This window comes from Zingiber officinale, chromosome 4A, assembly GCF_018446385.1.
Source record: "Zingiber officinale cultivar Zhangliang chromosome 4A, Zo_v1.1, whole genome shotgun sequence".
Lineage (NCBI taxonomy): Eukaryota > Viridiplantae > Streptophyta > Magnoliopsida > Zingiberales > Zingiberaceae > Zingiber > Zingiber officinale.
In genome coordinates, this window is record NC_055992.1 from 157,604,527 (window position 1) to 157,623,833 (window position 19,307).

The 19,307-nt window shown below is 41.5% G+C and overlaps 2 protein-coding genes across 2 annotated transcripts; one reads left to right on the forward strand and one right to left on the reverse strand.

Annotated features, from left to right (window-relative positions):
- The first annotated feature begins 9,960 nt into the window (after positions 1-9,960).
- LOC121971857 lies at positions 9,961-11,481 on the forward strand. Its single transcript, XM_042523328.1, has one exon. The coding sequence runs from the start codon at positions 10,079-10,081 to the stop codon at positions 11,378-11,380; it is 1,302 nt and encodes a 433-aa protein (XP_042379262.1). The 5' UTR covers positions 9,961-10,078; the 3' UTR covers positions 11,381-11,481.
- A 3,333-nt stretch (positions 11,482-14,814) lies between these two features.
- Positions 14,815-18,669, reverse strand: LOC121971858. The gene is made up of 3 exons (XM_042523329.1): positions 18,485-18,669; positions 18,248-18,389; positions 14,815-15,229 (listed from the first exon to the last, which is right to left on the reverse strand). The coding sequence occupies exons 1-3, from the start codon at positions 18,606-18,608 to the stop codon at positions 15,205-15,207; spliced, it is 291 nt and encodes a 96-aa protein (XP_042379263.1). The 5' UTR covers positions 18,609-18,669; the 3' UTR covers positions 14,815-15,204.
- Between the last annotated feature and the right edge of the window lie 638 nt (positions 18,670-19,307).

The window sequence follows — 19,307 nt, forward strand, 5'->3', positions numbered from 1 at the left end:
AGATTTGTGACCCACTTTGTCATAGTTGAAGCACTTCCCAGAGAACTTCTTATTGATGATGCCTCCTCTGTGTCCCATCTTGGAAGACTTGGGGTTCTTCCATTTCGAGCTTTGACCGTACTCGACCACGTTGACTTTCACAGTTGCCTGAGAGAACAGTTTCCTCTCTGAACTCTTGTTGTCTTCTTCGATGCGAAGTCGAACAATGAGTTCCTCCACATTCATCTCATTCCGCTTGTGCTTCAGGTAGTTCTTGAAGTCCTTCCAGCTGGGAGGCAGCTTCTCAATGATAGCAGTCACCTGGAAGGTTTCACTCAGAACCATCCCTTCTGAGTGGATCTCATGCAAGATCACCTGAAGCTTCTGGACTTGGTTGATCACTGTCTTGGAGTCAACCATCTTGTAGTCCAGTAATCGACCCACGATGAACTTCTTTGCCCCTGCATCCTCCATCTTATATTTCTTGTCCAGGGACTCCCACAGCTCCTTAGTTGTTCTCTTCATGTTATACACAGTGTTCAGCGAGTCGGCAAGACAGTTGAGGATGTAGTTTCGGCAAAGGAACTCAGAATGAGTCCATGCCTCCACTGTACTGATGGTCTGCGCATCAGCATCCTCAGCTCGCTTGGGAGGGTCCTCAGTCAAGAACCGAGCCAGGTTGAGCGTGGTCAGGTAGAAGAGCATATTCTGCTGCCACCTCTTGAAGTTCAGTCCACTGAACTTCTCTGGCTTTTCCCCATACTTGATTGGCGCAGTTCCAATCAGGGCGGAGGGGGCCAACACATGTTGAGTTTGTTGCACCTCAACATTTTGTTCCGTGGTCATCTCAACAGAGTCGAGTCTGTTTCAAAATTGTTGGACATAAACAATCTAATACCGGAGATTTATGGGTATTAGTTGAATTTAAGCTACACTGAATTAAATTCAACTTACAGTCGAAATGACCTGAGCAGATAATCTCAGGTTGCCAGCAGGGGCTGATTTCTATTACGTGCCAAAGAGCAGCTAGGCAGGTCTGCAGAGCGGTAGAGCAGGTCTGCAGAGCGGCAGACCAGAGCGTCAGAGTAGGTTTGGATTGCGGCTAACCAGATCTGTAGAGCGGAAGACCAAGTCTGTAAAGCGGAAGACCAGGTTTGCAGAGCGGAGTGACAGGGCTGGTCTGCAGAGCGAAAGACAAGGCCTGCAGGCAGAGCGGAAGACCAGAGACATAGAGCAGGTCTGCAGAGCGCCAGACCAGATATGCAGAGCGGAAGACCATGTCTGCAGTATGGAACGATAGGGCTGGTCTGTAGAGCGGAAGACTAGGTCTGCAGAACGGAACGACAGGGCTGGTCTGCAGAGCGGAAGACCAGGTCTGCAGAGCGGAGCGACAGGCTGGTCTGCAGAGCGGAGCGACAGGCTGGTCTGCAGAGCGGAAGACCAGGTCTACAGAGCGGAAGATCAAGTCTGCAGAGTGGAAGACCATGTCTGCAGAGCGGAACGACAGGGTTGATCTGCAGAGCGGAAGACGAGAGCAGCAGGGCAGGTCTGCAGAGCAGCAAGGCAGGTCTGTAGAGCGGCAGACCAGAGCGGCACTTGATCTGGCAAAAGACAGATCGGGCGAGGAGATTGGCCGACCGGGAAAACTGACTGAGGCCTGCGAGAGTCGCAGTTTCCTTGAAACAGATTCACCCACCTCCGGCTATGCTTTGAGGCTTACAAGGGTCGTCTGTTTCCCAGGATACAATGGTCGACCGTGAATCCGACCAAGCACTGATGGTCACGACGAACTAAGTGGCACCCGATTCCTATCACGGGCACTCCGCAGAGCAGGAGTTGCACGACAGAGGAGGAGGAGAAAAATGGAGAGCCTTTGCTTTGCTATTTTTTCTGCCTATGATCGGAGCCCTCCTTATATAGGAGCTCGGATCAGTGGCCAGAGTTAATGACCTTAATGGTCATTATTAGCCGAGCAGTGAAACGTTATTACTCGGCCGATTTTATTTTGCATTAATCTCGAATTTAATGCATCCATTTCATCGCAGCAAAAGATCTACGTGGCAAAATGTTGGTTGTTCCACTTGGGCAATTTTTTACCCCGACCGGTCCAGCATTCGTGTGCGCAGGTCGCGCTCGCACACGAGTCAACTTGGTTTAGTGCAAATCCGGGCCCTGGATTTGCACCCCCCCTGCGCACCCATACATGAGAGAGAGTCTCTCCCCATGCATTTGTTCACAACCTCAATGTATGTGAATCAATATAAACTAACAACATTACCTTGAAACTTCCAATGTGGGACTAAAGTCCCATTCACAATGGAGCATCTTTCCTCTTCCATTTCTTCTCTATTCACTTATTCAACAACATGTCAATAGTCCATTTTGGACAAAATGACTAATTATAATAAAATATGATTATGTTCATCTCAAACACTCCTTACAACTCATCCACAGGTTATGTGAAAAAAGATAAAACAAGTTCAACTTATAATCGACCACCCAAGCGACTAGAGAGTGAGAGAGATTTTTTTCTTCCAGAATATACATTCATTCGAAATTAATTTCTTATCTCATTGTAGCAAGTCTACCGCCCTTTAGTTAACTGGGCACCCCCCGTGGGGACCGGACAAAATGACTAATGAACCTAAAGAACTCTAAATCATTTTAAATCAAAATTTATGTACTCATAGAAACTTTCTTAATACTAGCGACTGTGTACACTCATTGCGTGAGCTAGACCCCTTATATTAGGTGGGTTAATGCAGGGAGAGATTTGGGGTAGAAGAATTGGCCTATAAAAAATAGTTTTAATTTTTGAGGACAAAGCTATAGTGGCTCCGCCATGAACACACTAATAAGAATAAATACTACACTTAATCTTAGCCAAAAGATCGACTACTATAACAGACTCCCCCTTATAAAAAAATTAATTTAATATCATACTTGATACTAGCCAAAAAATTGAGAAAAGTATGTCTTTTAACATTGTCTACCCATGGTATGTATTACCAATTCTAAGATGTGTGACTAAAAAGAACTCTAGATTTATAATTAATTAATGAAAAAAATTCTCAATAATACGTCGCAGCCGTGTCTCAAACTCTATATCATTGATTGATGCATTTGTGGAAATTATTAATAAATCTTAGAATTATTTTTAATATAAATAGTAAAAAGGACATTAACATACTTTTATTTTGGACTAAGTATGATAAGAGAGAAATTGTTATTGGAGAGAATGAAGAGAGTAAAAGTGTTATGAGAGAAAATGAAAAGAGAATGTGTGATAAAAGAGATTGAGGAGAGAGAAAGTATGATGAGAAATAATAAAAAAAGAGTATGTGATGGGAGAGATTAATGAGAGAGAAAGTATAATGAGAATGGATGAGGAGAGAGAATGTGTGATGGGGGAGAATGAAGAGAAAAAAAGTGTGATAAGAAAAAATGAGGGGAGAGAGTGTGTGATGGGAGAAAATGCGTGATGAGAGAGAAAAAGATAGAGAAAGTTGACAAAAAGGCAACTACACTCGTCCCAAGGTCAACATGGAGGAAATAAATCACGGGTGGCTACTGACCTTGAAATAGTGACTAACGCATGAAAGAAGCATTTACCTCGATTATGTCAAGATTCAAACTCCAAATCTTAATTGGCAGTACCTCGTGCACTAGCCATTAGACTGTCCCGAGGGACAAAAAAAAAGATAGAGAAAGTGTGATGAAAGAGAGGAGAGAAAAAACATGATAAGAGAGAGAGAGAGTATAATGAGAGAATGAGGAGAGAGAATATAGGATGAGAGATAATAAGGGGTGAGAAAGTGAATCAAAGAAAAATTAAACAAATAAATTAAGGGTATTTTCGTCCAAAATAATTTAGATGATATCCAAGTTTTTGGATATGGTGAAACCCAAGGGAAAAAGTGAGTTTCATTAATACCCAAGTTTTTAGATTTTATTCTAAAATCTTAATTCTCATTCTCATCAACCAAACACAAATTTTAAGATGAATCTAATTTCATACCAAATGGCACCTTAGTCAAGTGGATTTAGGATTAAGATTTGTCTTAATTTTCAGGCACTCAATCTCAATCATTATATTTTTACATTAACATTGGACTACGAAAACAATTCAATAGTAAAAAGTATGTGATATCTTAGTTTTGGGTCTAATTAGTCTTGGAAGTAGACAATCTGGCTCCACAGACAGTCCACCAGATAAATTCGAGAAGCATAGGTGGATCATGACATGACACCGAGTGTAACGAGTTGTTCGAACTTTGTAAACATTCAAAAATGGCCAACGTAATTTTAGAAATGTGAATGAAAAAAAGAGGTAAAAATGATGAAAGAGACTTCATTGTGAATGAATTTTTACTTCCACATTGGGAGTATTATGATTTTATTGTTAATTTATATTGTAGCACATGGATTACAGTTGTGAACAAACACATGGGAGAGTCTCTCTCATGCGTGAGTATGTAAGGGGTGCAAATTTAGGGTCCGACCTACGCACGTCGAATACCAAATCGTTCAAGGCAAAATTTGTTCAAACGAATGAACTAATGTATTGCTACTCAAATCCAATTTTGCTACCTGCTCAAGAGCATAACAGATGTATTAATCGATGTTAATGGTGTATCTGAAACCTCTCGGTGTTTTTATCCAAGTGAGTAAGGCCATTAATGACAATTAATTGGTCATTTAAACATTGCACAAGGCCGGAGCTCTTATTAAAGAGGAGGATATGATCTCGGGCGTTGAGTGAAAGTAAAATGATCTCTGTCCACCTACATTCTCCCATTATTTTTCCTCTATCATACATCCGTTGAGTAGATTCACTCATGATAGCATTTGGATACCCCTTGGCAGTGCTTGGTGGGAATCGTGATTTACCATTGTTGTAAAATACCGAAAAATGGTGAATAATAATAAGGGAATTTTTCGAAATTTTTAGAAATTTTTCGGAAATTTTTCGGAGCTCGTATGGACGAGTTTACGGGGATAAAAACGGGGCCCGGGGAAAGCCTGTTTAGGCTACCCCATTTAAGCGAGGAAAAGTTTGATTTCTTTTCCTTTTTGTTTTTCTTTTCTTATTTTACTTTTCGCCGTTTCCTTTACTCTCGCGCCTCCTCTCCCGAGCTTTCCCCGACGCCGAGCCCTAACCACCCTTCCTAACCGGCGCCGCAAACCCCGCTGCCACCCTCTCCTCTGCCGACGCCGACGACGCCATGGAACAGAGAGCCGGCGGCTGAGCATCCCTTCTTCTCCCTCGTGTGCACGCCCTCACCCCCGATCCGCCGGCGTCCGAGCCTTGAGGCCGAAGGGAGCAGCGTCGCCGCGATTTCTCTGCCCTAGCTTGCACCCGAGCCTTCCTCTCCCCTGATCTGTGCGCCGAGGTCGACCACTGTGCCCTAGCAAGCCAGCCGGCCGCCCTCCTTGAGCGACGCTTCACCGCTTCCTGTGTCACCTCTGGTCCCCACGGCCAACCCCAGTCACCGCTGCCATCGCCGTTCATCCTCGCGAGCAGCCGATGCAGAAAATGGGGTTGTTCACAGTCGGCCCTATCCGTGCCCTAGTGCTGACACAAATCCAGCACACTCCTCTTGAGTGTGCCCTAGTGTGGAATCCAAGCCTAGTGCTTCCTCTTGCTGCCACTGCCGAGCGAGCTTGCCACTGTGTTTTTGGCAGTCACCTCTGTGCCGGCCATCAAATCTGCCACTGCCTCTGTGCCACTATTCCCTTCACAGGCTGATCTGTGGCCAAGCGAAAGAAGTCGTCAATCTAGCTTCAAGACCAGCGCTGGATCTCAGTCTCGGTCTGGTGTGAAGTTGCCGACAATTAGTATGCTGATCAGACAACAAGGTGAGCTTTAATTTAGTCTTGCATAGTTGAGGATGTACTCACTGTGAATTTGACATTTGGTTTGTTCTAGGTGCTGATGTGGAAGGGTTGACCTGTTAGGCAACGACTCCACTGTGGATCCAAGCATCACTGATTGAGGATGATCCATAACTTCGGCCACAAGTTCAACAGCAAGATCTGTGGTTGTAAGTTGGCATGAAAAATACTTAGATTTGGGTAAGTTGTGCTATGGATTTATCACCTTTAGTATTGGTTTGGATTAAGTTATTGTGGTTAATTATGTTTATTGCAAATCCTAATTGGAAAGAATTAGTTAAGAAACGATTAAGGAGCTAGATGATCCAATTAGGGTTTATAATTGGATCTGGATTTATGTTAGTTTCTCGAGGATTTGATTTAGCTAATTTATTTATATGTAATTAGCTAAATCTGGATACCATGACTTTGATACGAGACGAGCATTTCGACGTTGGATTTGACTGGATTGGACCTGCTATTTGAGGCAGGTACCTCTTGACTTATCTTTTTATGATATTGTCAATTGGATATGCATAGTATTTTATAGCTGCAAGCAATGATCATGTTTGCCTTTGGTATGTCACGGTTTGATACCCATAGCATGATCTGTTTGGTCGCTTGTTATATAACCATGTTTATACTTCATGATTATTACCATGAGTACCTTAATTTCTAGAGAAAGTGGCATACCATGCTTTACTGAGTTTAGGACTAGACTCTGGATTTTTATTATCTGATATGTGTACATATATTTTTACATCATACCTGATCTGTGTACTTAGACCTTTTGCTTTGATCCATGTACATTGTTGGTACATATTTTATGGAGGTGGATATGTTCAGGACCTAGGGTTTATTTGATATCCTATCTAATCTGTGTACCTTTCATTTGTTACATTGCCCCGTGGTACACATTTTATGTTTATATATATGGATCTTGTTATGTGTTCATGATATTGTCATGTTTAGTGTCATGCATCATCTTACATGATTGCATGCTGTGCGATAGTATGTTCCATTATTGTCGAGCACATCGCCAGTTACATGTATCCGTACACACCACCACTCATGGGTTAGTGGTAGATCAGACAGGTGTGTGACAGTTCTGCTGTTTAGCTCCGTTGGTCTGGTGACTCAGCGTGGTAGCCGGCAGGCGGTTGGACTTTGTTTGGCTCCGTTGGTACACTCATGGGTAGTGTGATGCAGCGTGGTAGCCGACATAGATTTCCTCCCCGTCACTGTGTACCGGGAGATGAGAGCATTGAGCTCCCCCATTTATGATTTGGGGTAGGAGGACAGGTATACTCCGACAGCATCACGTCCATTCGGTCACTCATCAGGAGCAGTGACGTCAGAGTGCACGGTTGTCACAGCCCTACCCACTCAGTCTCACCATTGTGTGTGAGATGACTGACTGGCGTCAGGGGTGACCATGTCATTGGCACCATATGCATTTATTGCATTTATTTGCTTGTGTTTGCTGCACTTATATACTGCATTTTGGTGGATGTATTTGTTTGACATGCATACAGGAGGCATATTGTGTATCTAGTTTGATGACCCTTTTGTTTCTGGATAGGAGTTCCTGGTGAGTACAGCTTCCTCAGTTACCTTTCAGTTTTGCATATTTCCTATATATGATTAGGAAGCTGTACTCCATGTTTATTGCTGTTAGATATATCTTACTAGGCATGTCTATTGGTATTTGCTAAGTTGTTGAACTCACCCCCGTGGACACTATCTTTTTCAGGTATCAGGTTGTTTATGGTGTCGCTTGGAGTATCCTGTCTGCTGGTCCCCACGTCACCTCAGAAGATCTATCGGTTTCATTTATGTTTTGTTTGTTTTATGTGTCAGTGTGTTTAGTTTGTGCTCTGGTTTTGTTCTGGAGTGTTGAAGTTGTTATGTGATATTTCGTATTGATTGTTGGTTGTGTAAGCCTAGCCGGCTAGCAGTTTTGTGTTTGGTTTGTATTTGGTTTCTGTCATTTTTCGTTGTGTTTTGATTTTGGTACAGCCGAGTAGGCTGCTTTACATATAACTGCGTGGTTGTGTGTATATTCCAGCGGCCTGTGGCTGATGTATATTGTGCATGTAGGAAAGTTTCAGATTGTCCGCCGTATAGGGGAGGTGCTGCCGAAATTTCTTCGGACAGAGACCCCTCCGGGACGTGACAATTGTATCATGGGAAACAGATAACTCACGACAACCTCGAAGCATAACTAGAGGTGAGATGAAATTATTTTAAGGACTCTGTTATACACAAGTCTTAGCATCGTTGCTTCCCGATTCAGACCGTCGGGCGATCTCATCCTCGACTCTGTTGTGACATCGACTCGGGATTACTTCATGAGTACTTTGCATCTCTTGTACTTGATTCGACTGCACTTAGAAATCCACTCATGATTACTTTCCGAGCACTTGATTCTTCATGCTGGAGTGCTTGGCATCTGAGCGATACTGTGACTTCTCCCTACTCTCCGTTCGGTGAGCTACTTGACAATCAGACGACAACTCTTCCAACTCAGCATTCGGAACATTCGACCGACTCAACTCGACACTCAAACTCGACTGCCACTCAGACTCCACAATATGAGATAGTCATCTTTCAGATAACATAGCAGCTCGACTTAATTTTTAAGACCGACAATATAAAATTATAAGACTGATTTTAATTCTATAATTTTAAATTAATTAATTTTTTTTCCTATATCTCGGACAATGAAATTATCCAACCCGTAGTATTCAAATTTCAAGAATCATCCTCATCGCTTAACTCTACTGTGCCAGTGGGCTCTCCTCTTGGATTGATGGTACGACTAGAGAGGGAGGAGCTACATGATCAATCACTTTCAATTCCCCTTGGATTGATGGTACGACTAGAGAGGGAGGAGCTAAATGATCAATCACTTTCAATTACTTGCTATAATTTAAGTTACACATTAGAAAATAAAATACAAATGAAAGATATAAAGAATTAATGTTGATCCTGTTCGAACTAAGAGTCAACGAACGCTGGGGATGCGGCGCTCTCTGCTGGATCCTCGAGTGCTCCGGTGAACTTGCAACAAAACCGAACCGGGAGGGGTGTCCCGGCGACGGCCCTCCGACGCTCAAGTCAGGTAAGCTACGATGAACAAAGTGGTTTCCAAAATCTCAGAATACGTACCTCACCGGCGAAACCTGAGGTTCTTTATATAGAGCTATGAAGGGTCTGGGCACGCGTACCTAGGTGCATACGTGTCTTCTGTCCTTTCCTAGATATGCGGCTGTCAGAAAGCTTACCTGTCCTTTCCTAGGTATGTGGCTGTCAGAAAACTTACCTGACTCATATCGCTACAGTCAAAGCATGCCCTCGATGGGACAGCAGAATCCCCTGTCATAAGATTTGGAGCATGACACACACGTGAAATCTACCGGTTGTCAGAGGAGAAATCCTCGGGTCTTTTTCCTTGCTCCAAACTTATCGTCCGAGCGGACAGCTCCCTCAACATCCGACCGAACATACGCAGTGGTTTACCTGTGCTTTGTGGAGACTAATAAACAGGGGCGCTTTATGACTGTGGCCGGTCAAAAGGTCAGCTCGGTCCGTGACCTTTTTAACTGAGCGTCGGAACCCCGATTTGACAGGGTGTCTTCCAACCATAAGTGCGAGCCGGCCGGACCCATCCGGGTATTCGATTCCATCGGCCGGCCGGCAGTCCGGTCGGGCCGGCCATCTACGGTCGTCCGTCCGGTCGGACCACACTCTCCTCGGATGGGCGACTGCTCCGGTGACTTTCACTTGACATTGACTTTGCAAGAAGGGGGGGGGAGGGGGGGCGCTCTTGCTACCGGATCAAATGTTATTTCGATTTTAACTAGTTCAGACTTGAGATTGCTAAAATTGGATAAGAATGTCGAAGAAAGAAACAAGTTGCCAGCTGTTGTCGGTTCCAGTGCGCCACTTCCATCCGCTCACCTCTGATATGTTGCGCTGGAAGGCACCACACGAAACGCTGAACGGAAAGGAAAAGAGAGAGCGTTACGCTGAACGGAACGGAGAACTGCGTGTTAATTGCAGTTGTGAGAGAAAACTGACAATGCCCGCACGCAGCCCATTAAATGTGGGACCACGCTGATCCATCTCACGCGCCTCGCACGTGACTGACGCGTAACTAGTTTTCATTGCCTTTCCGGAGCTCGACGGAGGGCCAAGGGCGACAAATCGCCCGGCCCCTCCCATGCCGACCGCCGCCGGCTCGCCTTCCTCTTCCTCCACCGACGCATCCCTCTTCATAGCCGCCTCCGATACCGACGACAATCTCATCGCCGGCGGCAGCGGTGGCGCTTCGGGGGCCGGCGCGGGTCGGGCTCAGTCATGGTGGGAGTGCATCTCCAAGGCTCGCTCCCGGATCCTCGACCTCGCATCCCTCCTTTCCTCGCCGGACCTCGCATCCATCGCCGACTCTGACCGCCCCGCTCGCTCGCTTCTTGAATCCCAGGCCGCTGCCGCCGCCATCGCCTCAGCCCTCTCCTCCCCTTCATCCGGATCCGGTGACGACCCCTTCTGCAACTGGCTCTACGACACATTGCAATCTTCCGATCCCGACCTCCGCCTGGTCGCCCTTTCCTTCGTCCCGCTCATCTCCGGTCTCTACCTCTCCCGCGTCGTCGCCACCGGGGCAGCCAACTCCCCCTCCCTCTCCGGGTTTGAGGCAGTCCTCCTCGCCCTCTATGCCGCCGAGGTCAAAGCCCGCTCAGGGAGGCCCGTCCTCGTTTCTGTTCCGGACCTATCCCTCCCCTCCCTCTACCACTCCCCGGGTCCCACTGCCCGGCGGCGACAGCTACCTCCCGCTGCCTGGCCGCCTCCGAAGCCCTCCGTCGGCGTTCTCTCTCCTCCTCTCGAGCCTCAGATCGCTGCCAAGTCTACCAAACGAACCTCCATCGTTGCGGTGGCACTGGATTCTTACTACAAGAGCATCTCCTCCATGCCCAGCCGCTCAAAGATCGACTTATGCGAGTTTGTCTCTGCCTGGGCTGGTCAAGATTGCTCCTGCCGCTTTGAACTCGATGACGGCGATCCAAATCCATCCTCGGCCCAGTCCTGCCTCTCGACGTCTTTCTCCTCGTCACCCCGGGCTAGGATTTCTGCTGAGGTCAACGAAGGAATTGAAGGAACTTCAGATGCGATGCGTAGCTTAGCACTCTGTCAAGCTCCCAACGGCAATCACTGTAACAGTGAGGAGGAATGGAGCAGATTTACGAGGAAGGGTTCAAGGGTTCCTCTTCCTTGGGAGCTGTTGCAACCGATCCTGAGGAACCTGGGGCACTGTCTTCTAACACCTTCGAACCCTCAGCAGGTGAGGCATTCGGCATCGATGGCAGTGCGATGTGTTTATGCTCGGGCATCACATGATCTCCTGCCACAGGCTATCTTGTGTTCACGTTGCTTGATTCAGCTAGATAACAGTACAAGGAAATCAACCAAAACTGTATCTGGTAATGCTTCAAAACCCAACACTCCGAGTCAGTTAAAAAGCTAGAACTTTTCTTAGTCTCTAAATGGTCTTTAATTACGTAGGCAGTCTATCCAAAGAAACAATTCATCATGGTTATTTTATCATTTAGAATTGGTTGAGTAGTTTCTTTCATTGCTCTTTCAAGCATCAAATTTGCTAATGTTGGTAGCATCTGGCTAGTTAGTAGTTCTTGTGAGATTGTCTTACATGTTGACAACCAATTCTTTGTTCTAACTTGAACTTTAACGATCTATTTCTAGTAGGTTCTGTTTATGAGTAGAGTATGACACGATATTTGTGTATTTCTTGGATACATATGTTGGTGCGAGATTGATTTTGATAGTTTTTTAGTTGTTTTATCATACTAAATAAGCTAATTGTTTAGAAATGCTTAATAAATTCTTCACCTTTTTCTTCCATGATGGATGAGTTGTTAATTTTCTTTTGTTGGAGTAAACTTTCTTTGCCTATTTTTGACTAGAATAGATGGAATTTAAGTATAAGAAATTAGATGTAATGAAATAATTATTTGAATAGGATATGACGAATTGTCTGGAATTGAGAGTTTTAAGTATTTATGATCATTTTTATAAAATGATAGAGAGATTGAGTGAGATATCTTACATAAAATACAACCAAGATGGTTGAAATAGAGGAGAGTGTCATGTAATCCGACAATTAGACAAGTTATGTTATATGATATTAAATGTTGAGCTATGACTCGAGTACATGAGCAGAAGATGAGAGTTGTAAGATGAGAATGTTAAGGTGGATGTGTAGACATACGAGGATGGATAAAATACGAAATGAGAACATTAGAGAAAAAGTTGAAATTATATATATATTGAGGAACAATTCTGAGAGAAATGTTTAAAATGATAGACGATCAATAAATGTTCATGTTAGGTGATGTGAAATTATGATAAATATACATATTAAACAAAGAAAATAAAAAAAAATTTGGTTAGCAATAATAAAACAAGATAAAATTTATTTAAGTATAGATAATGATATAATAGGGGATAGAGTTCAATAATTTAAATGATCCATATAATCGATCCTACTTATTGGGATAATGTTTAGTTGTTGTTAAACTTTCTTGATCGGAAGTCAAATTTAATTCAGGTAGACATTTCAGCATTTTCTTAGTTATACAGGGATAAACACATAGCAAATGCAATCAGTTGAGATTTATAAATCATAATTGAGAATTATTATGAGCTAGATACAATGGTGGTCCTTAGAGGATGTAGTGGGGTTTTTTTTTTTCCCTGCATTGCATTAATTTCCATAAGGCTTGATTATGCTTGCAAATTATGGCTTTGCATGACCAGAAATTTATGCGGATCCTTTGATGTTTGAAGCCTACCAACGAGATGGATGTTGACGTGGAGTATTGATATGGAAATCTACCAACGAAAAATGATAATTCTAATTAATTTTATTGGTTATTCTTAAGTGATCAGTTTGATTTTACGGAAATTTTTTATCGGTCATCAGGATAAATTAAGAAGCGCACACGGTGGTCAATCCAGAAGCTCAGCATCCTTTGATTACGTCCTCCATTTGGAGAAAAAATTCCTACAAATACGTCATAATTGGGGTTTGAACCACGGATATCTGGGTGACAATCTGGATATTTTATCACGATACCATGACCCCATTGAGGTTGTGTAATTCTATTGGTATGACATGGTTATGTTAGCATTCTCCGACCTTTAAGTCACTAAAGGTGTAATGAAAAGTACAGATATAGAAGATAGAGAGATTACTCCTCTCGGATGGCAAAGAAGAGTATTTATAGGTATGAGTTGGAGAGAAACCTATGGGGGTAGTGACCATGATCTCCTAGAAATTAGGAATTGTGCAGCCATTTCATCCATTAATCCTGGTTTGATGATCATTAATTCTACTAAGGTAAAATTCATCTAGGTCCCCATAACTGTTCCAGATCATTAGAAAAGAGTAAATTAAAAAATTAAAATTAAGCATGATAATTCCCGAGTCTTGAGTCTTGTTAGGATTCGATTTGCCCCCGGGGTCACGGTGTCGTGGTAAGACATTCAGATTATCTCTCAAGGACCCATGGTTCGAACCCCAGTTACAACGTATTTGTAAGAATTTTTCCTCTAAATGAGAGGCGTAATCAAAAGATGTTGGATTTGTAGGTTGGTCGTCACGTGCGTTTTCCGATTTATCCTGATGGCCGACTGAAAATTTCCGTGGGACTAGATCGATCATTTCAAATTTGACATTACTCAATCTGATTAAAATTTTTTTTTCAATGTTAGGATTCGATCTTTACTAATTCTATAAATCTCTCATGTGAGATGATCATTAATTCTTGTGGAGGAATTAATTTCAGAAATGATGATCGTGGCGGAATCACGTAGGACCGAGCAAGGATCTTGAACCATGTCTTCGTGGTTAATAACCATGTGAGCGTTAGTGATTGTGTCTTTGAGGAGACCTATAGATGGGCCACGGATGTGACTCGCCTTAGTGACAGGTAGACAGCGTGGGGAACTGAACTTAACTTCAGTTCTACTTGGTTAATACTATCTCTATTTGCTGCCATAGTTTCTATACCTTCCATGCTTCCGTAGGAAATCGACAATTTTAATAACTCCAGCTCATCTTCCTAATTTGATAGAAAAATTTACTCTTCCTAATTGATGCTGAATGTTATCCAAATGCTTCAGTTTGGTATATGCTTGTTTGGTCTGTATTCTTGTCGGGTGTTAAGAAACTATTCATTATCTAGTCAGAATGATGTTAAACTTTCTCTTCCCTTTACCCAGCAATTTTCCACAGATTTGTTTACTGATTATCTTTCATCTAAATAATCAACCTATGCTTGGCGAACCATCTGCATTGCTCTTAATAGTCATTGGTGATAGATTAACAGGCTTAATTGGATTTTGAATTTGATAGTATAAAGTTAATCTTTCTACTACCATAGATCAGGTGCATAAGGTTGAAGTAGTTAAATCAATGTTCAAACAGGTATAGATCATGACTCAAGTGTTCATTGAGAATTATAGAGAATACTTTGAAATAACTGTTGTTCATGAGCATTGTAAACCATGTTTTATAATGAAATTGACTGCACATGAGAATGTCTTTTGATTGGAGAACTCTGCAATCAAAAGGTAAGTTTTAGATACTTGGGCAACAATGTGAAATAGAACGCCTGTGTATATTCCAACAAGTATAAAGATCAGAAGAATGGACTTACTAGTCGGCAGACAGAGTGGTGGATAAACCCATGATAATGCCACAACCGCACGATCATCGTCATGACTGTGATAGATATTATGAACAAGATAGGAATATTGATAGTTGTTGAAAGTGCAGTTAAGTCAGAGCAACTATGACCTAAGCTTGAGGCTCAGATTCATACATTAGATTTAGAACGAACACTGCAAACAAAATTAAAAAAAAAAAATACCGGTACGTCATGGAAGCCACTGAAATCAGCTAAGTCGAAGATGATCCAAACACAGACGAAATCCAGACAACAAACCAGGGTTAAAACGAACAATATCCTCAACACTCTCTATTCTAGTGCTTGATCGCATGCGATAAATTTATGTACAATTGAAACAATGCTACGAGAATCAGGAAAAGCAAGTTGATGTTCCATCAAAGCGCCTGAGGGTTTGTCCATTTAGGGCTAATAAAACACAGATGGCTACTTTGCGACAGTGCTAAGATTCTTCACCTCCAAATATGCATCTGCGTAGATGCTTGCGGATTGAGTTTTGCAACTTACTGAAGCAGAAGTAGAAATGGCTAGCAACAGTTGCCCACAAGGTGGGAGCAGCAGCGAAGGGATATTTGAACTTCTATTTGGCATTTGATCTATTGCTTCTGCGAGTGCAAAGAAATAATCAGATATATATTTCTTCAATATGAATTTCTGACACTCCTGAGACAACTAAAAAAACTACCACAGTATAAGGTTAACCGCCTGCTAGATTGCACAATACCAGACAAGAAGAATGCCATTTAAAAGCCAAAGTAACTTTTGTATAGTCTATTGAATCAACGGATGCATCAAACAATGCAATGCTGCAGAAGAAGCACAAGTAAATTAACACGGGCATTGAATCACCTAAGGCGTCAACCATTTGGGACAAGCCAAAAACAAAATACAGCGTCATCGAGTAGATGACGACTTTACGTGACAACAGAATGCACTCTTTGACATCAGGACTAATATGCACTCTAGCAGTAGAAGCAATTTGGACAGCTAACAACTCTCTTCAAGATTAGGAAATTGATTATGAAAATGCAAATCTAGCAATCAGAACTTTATACACCAAAGTTCTATATCCATCTGCAAGAAGCTATTTTTCAACCGTAAAACAACAGACATTAGAACTAATAAAAGTGCTTGTCAGCTTAAACCTCCTACAGAGTAACCACAAAATTAATATTTCCACAGAGGAATGGGATGACCCCATCATAAATATAGACCAGTGTACCTGAACAACTTCTGCAGTAAATAATCCAATGGAAACACAGTGTATAAGCTTAAAGCCCTTATTAAACCAAGCATGAATAACCTTTTGTGGAGATTAGTACATCATCACATCATATGGATACACCATGATGTGCATTAACACAGCACAACACAGCAGATGAACAAAGATATAATCCACACTCGGAGGATTAAATCTCAGACGGAAAAGTAAAATTTCTATTAGTTCAAGACGATTAAATCCAGCCTTTGGATTCCTTTTATACACCTGACTAAATAATAAATACAAAAATAAATATTCTAAATAAAAATTCAATAATTTAATAGGGATTCAAATTATTTCCAAAAAAATAAAATACTATAGTCAAATGAAAACAAATCAAATATTTAATTTATTACCAAAGTGTTAGTTTGGAAATATCTTCAATTTATTTTCTTCAATTATTACCCTTTTAATCTAATTTATTTCCTTCTTGCATTATGTATTGTACATTAGGTAGAAGAGAATGAACTACTGGATTCTCCTAGTGAGAAGTTTTACAAAATGGCAGCAAGTTTAGATTAGTAACCTTTCGTGGGACTATATAGTGCAAAAGCAAATGAACGTTCACCACATGCATGAAGTGAATATTAACACCATTAAATTCTTGATTGGCAATTGTTTGAGCCACTAATATTGGTTTTACTCTCAAAAAAGACAAACATACTCTGAGCTTAATTCAGGTTGTGTTGAAGAGCATTATTCATGGTTCCAAGTTCAGGTTGTGTTGTCATGTGACCAAAAGGTCACGGGTTCGAATCCTGGAAATAGCCTCTTGCAAAAAGCAGAGTAAGGTTGCATACAATGGATCCTTTCCCAGGATCCCGCATGGCGGGAGCTTCGTGCACCGGACTGCCCTTTTTAAAGTTCAGGTTGTGTTGAAGAGCATTATTCATGGTTCCAAGTTCCATTGAATGATGTGATAGATGATGGTTCAACTAGGTACTGGAAAATTTTCAAAGGTACGTACCAGAAAATAGTCTATTGTCTCATTTCAAGACTGCACACGTTTAGCCAACTATATCTCCATTGTTTGACACTCGCATACACATCGTACCCTGCAGCTACATTTGCACTTATAGTATTCTACTTCCTTTGCACACACCATTATTTTTTATCTTTTAGATAAGTTCATATAAATTAGATTTTTTTTTTATTATATGCCAGAAAATGTAGAATCAAATATGATTTGAAGATGTCTGTAAATTTGGACGAAAAATACATTTGGACATGCTGGACAAAAGTCATGCTTCCTAAGTTTCAACCACACTGTGTTAGCATGATACAATCATAATAGCTAACTACCAAAAAATGTTGGGACTTATCCAAGGACTTCAAAGTACATGGCATGTAAGTACATTTAGCTTTTCAATAATTACACTGCTCAAAGAAAATTTAGCTAACTACGTTATCACTTTTCCAATAAAAAAAAATCATAGGCAACATAACTAGTATCATTCATGTTATTATGTGAAAGTTCCTTACTCTTGGATAGTCTGATATGAAAGCTTTCATGGCAAACAAGCCTATAAGACAAGTAATGTGCCAGCCAAATTAAAAGAATCTGAAGGAAGATTTTTTTTTTTTGTTCACTTGTTAACTCCTTGTCAACCTGATATCATATGACTGATTAGCAATATAGTTCATCAAAGTGGATCATGCTAGGTCTATACAAGGAATGAAAAGAAATACTCCAGCAAGATCACACTTGTTTTGGAGGAAAGAGCACATTAGCATAAGGATAATACATAAAGAAAAAAAAAGTATTTTCAGATGTTAAGATATTTTTCCCTACACCTAATAGCATGTCAATTTGTGCTTTCATAATGCCTACTAAATTCTAAGCATCAGGAAGATACAGAGAAGGACCTCTGCATCTTTCAGATAAACTTTGTGAATCTATATTGCGACTTTGAGTACAGAAACATGCAAAAGAAAGTTGGTCGTCTATGAAGTTAAAAGCAATCATGACCGGTAACTCAATTGCCGCAGCATATGTTGGCCACAAAATGGCCTAATCCATTTGCATAATGCCAAAAATTCAAGAAGAAATTTAATCTGGTCTCAAGTTCGAAGCATCAGGAAGATAAAGATAAGGACCTTTGCATTTTTCAGATGTTAAGATTTTTGAATTTATATTGCAACTTAGAATACAGAAACGTGCACGAGAAAGCTGGTAGTCTCTATGAAGTTAAAAGCAATCATGACCAGTAACTGAATTGCCACGGCATATGTTGGCCACAGCATGGCCTAATCCATTTGCATAATCAACAAAATAACGCCCTTGAAACAGATCCAAAATCAAAACTTTACCATGTGGAACAGCAATAAAAGAAAATGGCAAGAGGGATCCAAAACGGAATACCTTAAATCGGGAATTGAGTTATAGAATCGAGAGAGGCGGTGGCTATTCCGAGGTTTGGGCTTAACGGGCTTCTTCCGCAGGCCAAATATCTCTTGCACCAGCGGGACGTGAACCAATACCGTCTTCCATGCGATGAACCAACCTGCGGAAAACCCTGAGTGAGGGCCAACCGGAGCAGTAAACAGAAAGGGAGAGTTTGGGATCGAAAGTAGTAGGTAATCAAGGGCTAGGACTCACTGAGTACGATCAAGCACAGGACGAAGAAGACAGCCAAGAGAGGGCGTAGGAGGTAGACGTTAGCATGCTCCGTCCACCACCACCAGTCGCCACCGCCGCCGCCGCCAGGTTGATCGAGCGCCATCGAATGCTAATTCGCCTTTGCGTGGGCGTAGCGAACAAATGAACAACTGAAGAAGCGTGTCTTCCGCGAAAAGTTATACTCCAGATTAGGAATACTTCTCCTTGGCAGTTTTACACCTTAGCCCTTCCTTTAATCATAATTAATTTCATTGTTTAAAATGAAGAATAAAAATATTTGTTGCTGACGGGTTAACCCTTCTTATTTGTCCTTGTTTAAATTGAATTATAATTTTAATTTGGATTGACAACTTTTTATTTTAGTTGAATTTATTTTTGTTTTTAAATTAATATTAATTTTAATCATTTAAAAATAATAATTTGTTCTAAAATAATTTGATTGGAGTCTAATCTCGGCTTTAGTAAATTAATAAATAAATTTTTTTAATGGATGATGTTATAGGATAGTTGCGCTAGAGGGGGGTCAATAGCACTCGTAGTTTCACGTTTATTTTTTACAAAACACAGAATAGGTAGTGGAAAGTAAGAATCAAAGAACAAGAATATTAAGAATTTACTTGGTTCGGAGTCTGTGACGACTCATACTCTAAAGTCCGCGATAATTGATCTTTTCGTTGGGCAACTACTATAGTATCAGAAAATATTTACAAATTTAGATTACAAAGTTGAAACATACAAGTATTACATAAAAAGAAACTTGTTACCGACAACTTAGAGAATTTGATCTTTTGGCGTGATCATC